The following is a 6,539-nucleotide window of genomic DNA, read 5'->3' as shown; positions in this document are numbered from 1 at the left end:
CCGCTATTGCAACCTTGCAACTTTCTGATAAGCGATCGTCTTCAGTTTACATCTGGAAGTCAGAGACGCGTAAGGAACAAGAAGAACCACGCTTGCAATTTACATATTTATATATAGCCTATGTATAAATATACAAGCTAAAGCTGTCGGGGAAGCTCTGCAGAGAAATATGCAAGCATAAAACGAGCGAAAATGAAAAACAAAACCGAAACCAGAGATGAAATCGCCAGTCCTGCATAATACCTCTTTAAATGTGGTCCGAAGACTAAATGTTTTTTTTCTCCTGACAGTTAAATAATGAACACATTATAGACAGTATGTATTGTCAAATTATTTATTTGATGTTACTTTATCATGATGTCAATAAACCTGGGAGGACATATATAGTTTAACAAATACATAAAATACTTACTAACTTAAAATACTTACTAACTTCTTAAAACACATGTCCAACATCACAGCATTATTTACAAGACAAACATGCAATTCCGTGAAGATGATCAGAGGCTGAAACAGAACTTGATCACTAGTCTCTCTGATCAATCTCCAATCAATGAATCAATATAATTTATCGGGATTGTACTGACATCTGGTAATGGAGGGTAAGAGGTCAAGTCACTGTGTAGGTGTCCTCATTGCTGACCTAGGCGGCTATTGTTAAAGATAATCTCCTGACACGTCTCCAGTCAGAACGGAAACCATTAGAGCTCAGGGAGGAAGTTGGACCTCTTCCCAAACACTCAATACATCGAGCTAAACATACCAGAGTAAACCCTTATTCCATTTGTATGTAGTCATTTCATTTAACATATCTACAAGTTGCTGTAATTGTGATCGTGATCATAAGGAAGTGTTTTATTTGAGCTGACTTTGAGAAACTGCCTCAACTACACTTTGTACCAACCTGCCCCCTGGTGGTTGTATATATATGGTTATGGAAGACAGAAGCTGTCTCAACATTAAGTCAATTTTAAATACAGATATACATTTTCCAAATGATTTCCCCCAACCAAAACACTGAAACACCTTACAAGTGTTTGTTGTCTGTAGAGTTTGGAGCACAAACCTTTGTCAAATGTCATGCCATCGTTTCTGGAGCGCTGAGTAAGGCCAAACTTATTTAGATTGTCAGATAAATCTTGTCAAGATTTATGTTTAACTACACATTAATGAGTTTCGTGTGTTAGAGAGAAATGCCTTTCTCTCAGTTTGTGGGTACGTCTCTCTTTCAGTTTGTGCTGCTGTTCTGTTACCAAAGACGTCTTCACTGGTAAGATCTTTAACGGAACGAGTCCAGTGTTGAAGTACGGAAACACTCGCTCAGTGAAAACGTGTCTGAGGGTGTGTAGAGTGACGTTGCTATCAGGGTCAGAGAAGGTGACTTTCCCTCTGTCCCAGTCCAGCTGCACTCTGACCTTCTTGGGGTCATGGGTCACGGCGAGGAGAGTGGAGGGCTGTGGTGTGGAGCCCGCGGTGTAGGTGTCCCCCATGTGCCCCATGTACCAGACCCCAGGCCGGGCATGGACGTCTCCCTTCCTCTGGGCAGATGCGCTCAGCAGCCCCAGGAGCCAGTCCCCATTCTGGGGCACCTGGACCTCCCAGCAGTGGGTACCGGAGCTGTAGCCCTCGGAGCCCAGGACGCTGGGGTCCACATTCACTCTGTCCGGGGTGTCGGGAAGCTGCCGTCTCTCCTGGCTGACCCGAGCACTGGTCAGATCCTCAGACAGGATGAGGTTTGGGTGAGCAGTGTTGGGATCCAGAGTCACAGGAGCTGCACAGAGAGAATGGACACTAGGCTTGACACAGGAAAGTCAGAAATGTTCACCCATAGTTAGGCCTCCCTCTGTGTGTGTGTGTGTGTGTGTGTGTGTGTGTGTGTGTGTGTGTGTGTGTGTGTGTGTGTGTGTGTGTGTGTGTGTGTGTGTGTGTTGTGTGTCTGTGTTGTCTATGTGTGTGCATGAGAGCGAGAATATCAATACTTACTGTATTGAACAATTCCCTGCATCTTCTCCCAGACTCTGAACTTCAGGTTGCCCAGGTGCTTTGCCACATTGATCAGAGCTCCTGAAGCTTTTTCTGGTTGCTGCAGTGTGCACTGGGCTCTGGAATAACATTCAGAAGTCAGTGCTGCTGTGGGTTTTGGTTCAGAACCACATAGTGAGATGAAAGAGATGGGAGACAGATCACTCACCTTTCCAATGTGCTCTTGTAGTTCTGGAAACACACAGTAAAACAGTTTGTTTCAAATATGAACAAATATAAAACAGTTTAATAACATATATATTTAAAAAAATATAAATTATACATTAACATTGTCACAAATTATTCAATGTGGGACTTTTACTTTGACGACTGATATCTTGTTTATGGGTTCACTAGCTAGACACTAGGCAGACGCTAACGTTAGAGCCTGCAGTTCTGAGGAGACGGAAAATTAGGTGTTCATTAGTTTAGATATGTAGAAAGGAAAGACGAGTTAAGTTAGCGGCTAATGTTAGCTATGACTGTTTAGATATAGCTAACTTTTACACAGCTACTACGTGGATCACACACCATCGCAAGGAAGTGAACTCTACTGTGGACATGACTCCAGTACAGTAAACTTTGCTGAAGGGAGGACAACAGGGAGGGACAGAGTTGACGGTGTTTGTGAGGAGGCGGTGATCTGGGTATGCTAGCGATAGCTTACTGTCCACCATCAACGGCTATGTGAGTAGGGAGAACATTTCGTTCATTAAGAGCTCCAAGAGCATTAAGAGCATTAAGGATGATACAGACAGCAGAGGGAATGTCAAACAAGGGGCATTTACACAGTTTTTTTAACGCTAAAATTGTAAAACTGTGTTTTTCTTAAACAAATAAATAAAAGAAAAAGAAAAAAATAGACAGAGTGGGTGATTCCATGGGGAATTCCATGTCTCCATGATTTACACTAGCTTATATTTTCTAATATGAGACAAATACTGTAGGCCATGTCAGTTGATTTAATAATTTACTTACAACATAGATAAAAGACATTTAAAATATTTAGGTATATTCTGTATTAGGCACCTTAGTTGTGGTGTACATATTCAATTTCAGCATGTCCCTAATGCAAACAAAGTCAACTTTCTCAATAACTATAAACCGTACAATTGTAAAAGCCTCACCTTGTTCTATAATTATGTGATAGACTAGACTTTAATCCCTGCAACCATGCCAGTGAATCTGGTGACACTGTAGACACTATACTTTTCTCTACAATTGTATTCATTTTTTGTCACCCAAGTGCTTATAAATAGACAAGAGCTAAAAACCGAAAATTACTACTTGAAAGATTTTATGATCAAACAACAGTGTGCTCCACTCTCGCTCCAATATTTACACTGTGAGAGAAGCACAAGCTGGTCTTGGACAAACCAGTTGGGATGCATTGCATTCCTGTCACAGGGCTGCTAACACTCTGTCTGGTATCTCAATCACTTCATTTCACGGACACAAACACACACACACACACACACACACACACACACACACACACACACACACACACACACACACACAAAAAACACACAAGGTATGCCTCTATTGTCACTCTCTACAATGTGCGGCTGGTGTTTCCGCCAGTTAAATTAGCAGAGGGGCCGTCTCACCTGCAGGAAGAGAACATCGTTAGTCTTCAGCTCCTCCTCTATGGTGGTGATTTTATACGTAATGGATAAGATCTCAGTGCTCATCTTGTCAATCTTCTCCTTCATCGTCTGACTCTTCTGCTCCTCTTCCTCCCTCAGTGCAGCTATCCTGGCTGCCTCTTCATCATATAGAAACTGGTGAAGCTTCTCAAACTCCTCCTTGATCTGCTGCTCTGTATTTTCCAACTGTACCTGCAGAATAACATTGAAATGATGTCTAGTTTTAGATGTGGGGCCTTAATTTAGATAAAAGGTGTGTGGGCTGGGTGATGTTCCGGTATGGTGTGTTTGATTGACAGGTGTGGTGTGGTGCGGTGTGTTTGATTGACAGGTGTGGTGTGTGGTGCGGTTTGGTGTGGTGTGGTGTGGTGTGGTGCGGTGCGGTGCGGATGATTGCCAGGTGTGGTGTGGTGTGTTTGATTGACAGGTGCGGTGCGGACGATTGACAGGTGTGGTGTGGTGTGGTGTGTTTGATTGTCAGGTATGGTACGGTATGGTGCGGATGATTGATGTGTGGTGTGGTGTGTTTGATTGACAGGTGTGGTGCGGTGTGGTGTGTTTGATTGACAGGTGTGGTGCGGTGTGGTGTGTTTGATTGACAGGTGCGGTGCGGACGATTGACAGGTGTGGTGTGGTGTGGTGTGTTTGATTGTCAGGTATGGTACGGTATGGTGCGGATGATTGATGTGTGGTGTGGTGTGTTTGATTGACAGGTGTGGTGCGGTGTGGTGTGGTGTGTTTGATTGACAGGTGCGGTGCGGACGATTGACAGGTGTGGTGTGGTGTGGTGTGTTTGATTGACAGGTGCGGTGCGGACGATTGACAGGTGTGGTGTGGTGTGGTGTGTTTGATTGTCAGGTATGGTACGGTATGGTGCGGATGATTGACGTGTGGTGTGGTGTGTTTGATTGACAGGTGTGGTGCGGTGTGGTGTGGTGTGTTTGATTGACAGGTGTGGTGTGTTGCAGTGTGGATTATTGACAGGTGTGGTGTGTTTGATTGACAGGTGTGGTGTGGTGTGTTTGATTGACAGGTATGATGCAGTGCGGTGCAGATGATTGACAGGTGTGGTGTATTGCGGTGTGGATGATTGACAGGTGTGGTGACCACTCACTTGAATGTGCTGAGCGGTTTGGTCCAGGGTCAGTTTAGCATCCTCCCAGGTCTGCAGCTTCTTCCTTACGGGCTCCAGTTTGAGTCTGACTGCATCCTGAAGTGCAACGTTATAGATCAGACATCCACTGTGTGTGTGTGTGTGTGCGTGCGTGCGTGCATGCTAAACATCCAGATGATGTGCAACAATGTCATAACATAACAACAACACATGGCATTCAAAAAATCCAAAATCCCCTTGCACAGCCAATTACAGTAAGTTGGGTCATTGGTGCTGGTGACTTGCAGGTTTACGATTAATAAAGAAGTAAAAATGATCACCGCACACCATTGGACTACACTTTTAAGATTTTATTACTGAACATATGACATTGTTATATCACTAAACTTGTTCTTTTCTGTATTAACTGGACATCGAAATATTACAATACAAATATTATTGTGTGTGTGTGTGTGTGTGTGTGTGTGTGTGTGTGTGTGTGTGTGTGTGTGTGTGTGTGTGTGTGTGTGTGTGTGTGTATGTGTGTGTGTGTGATCTTAAATTACATTGTGTGTACATGATTATTGCCTGTCTTCATTTAAATGTTACTTTTGCATGCATTTCAATGGATTTGTTCCAACATATAACTAGACTGTTCCTTTTGTGTGCCATGTTTGGATTAGGGCCCAGTCTTACCTTAAGCTGCTGTGCTGCCTCATCGATGGGGATGACGATGTGATGTGTGTGTTTGCTCGAGTCTCGACACACCACACACACAGGCTGCTTATCGTCCAGACAGAAGAGCTTGAATTTCTCGCCGTGCAGACTGCACAGCACCTCAGAACCCGACCCCAGCGCAGAGTCTCTGTTCTTCTCCTCCAGGAACGTCTCGCACAGGTTCCTGAGCGCCAGGTTGATCGGGTACCTCTTCTTGGAACAGCGGGTCCGACACATGGGGCACTCCGGTTCCGCCTTGGTCTCCCAGAACGTCTCCAGGCAGCTCTTGCAGACGCTGTGGCTGCAGGCTAGAAGGACCGGCTCCTGGAACACCTCACAGCACACCGGGCAGCATAGGTCATCCTCCGAGAACGACTTGGACACCCTCATGGGAGCGGATTTAGCCATGCTGCTCCAACCGCCTTCTGAATGACCAGCAACAGTGCTAAACCACTAGCTGAATGACTAGCAGTGGTGCTAAACCACTCTGAAAGACTGCTGTAGTAATCCTGACAGTTAGCAAGCTGAAGGACTAGCAGTGGTGCTAAACCACTCTGAAAGACTGCTGTAGTAATCCTGAGATGTCAAATGTCCTACTCCAATTGCAGACTAAAGTAACAACTAATACTCCTGCTGATGACCACATAGATTAAATCAGAACTACTCTCTCTGTCTCTCTGCAGTATCAGCACAGAGTTCAGAAAGTCAGTTGGTGTGTTTTGAGTGGAAGGACGAGTTTGTCTTCAAAACTCAGCCACACCTCATTCTTCAACCATGCGAGGAAGGGAGACAGAGGAGCCCTGATTGGCTGAACGCTCATAAGGTACAGAACATTCTTTGCTGCTGAACCGGTTGGGTCGGGATTCCCAGAATTGAAGTCAGTCCGTGCCAAACCAGCGCCACAGGGCATGGGTTAGATGGATGAGTGGCAGGTGCACAGGCCACAGGGCATGGGTTAGATGGATGAGTGGCAGGTGCTCAGGCCAGTGGACTGCAGTGCTGATTGGGTTAGATGGATGAGTGGCAGGTGCTCAGGCCAGTGGACTGCAGTGCTGATT

The 6,539-nt window shown here is 45.0% G+C and overlaps 1 protein-coding gene across 1 annotated transcript; it reads right to left on the bottom strand.

Moving 5' to 3' along the window:
* Nucleotides 1-330: 330 nt before the first annotated feature.
* Nucleotides 331-6,318, bottom strand: LOC134079185 (zinc-binding protein A33-like). Its single transcript, XM_062535381.1, has 6 exons — nucleotides 5,461-6,318; nucleotides 4,786-4,881; nucleotides 3,633-3,863; nucleotides 2,192-2,214; nucleotides 1,984-2,102; nucleotides 331-1,771 (listed from the first exon to the last, which is right to left on the bottom strand). The coding sequence occupies exons 1-6, from the start codon at nucleotides 5,887-5,889 to the stop codon at nucleotides 1,167-1,169; spliced, it is 1,503 nt and encodes a 500-aa protein (XP_062391365.1). The 5' UTR covers nucleotides 5,890-6,318; the 3' UTR covers nucleotides 331-1,166.
* Nucleotides 6,319-6,539: the final 221 nt, after the last annotated feature.

Source organism: Sardina pilchardus, chromosome 4 (assembly GCF_963854185.1).
Source record: "Sardina pilchardus chromosome 4, fSarPil1.1, whole genome shotgun sequence".
NCBI lineage: Eukaryota > Metazoa > Chordata > Actinopteri > Clupeiformes > Clupeidae > Sardina > Sardina pilchardus.
Note: the sequence above shows the minus strand (reverse complement) of the source record. Positions and strands in the feature narration are given on the sequence as shown.

What these genes read in the sequence shown, in the direction of transcription:
- LOC134079185 (XM_062535381.1), bottom strand. Translation starts at nt 5,889, where the DNA reads ATGGCTAAATCCGCTCCCATGAGGGTGTCCAAGTCGTTCTCGGAGGAT. An exon ending in AGGCAGCACAGCAGCTTAAG is followed by an intron (nt 4,882 to 5,460) that starts GTAAGACTGGGC and finishes GTTGCACTTCAG; the next exon opens with GATGCAGTCAGACTCAAACT. An exon ending in AAACCGCTCAGCACATTCAA is followed by an intron (nt 3,864 to 4,785) that starts GTGAGTGGTCAC and finishes GTTATTCTGCAG; the next exon opens with GTACAGTTGGAAAATACAGA.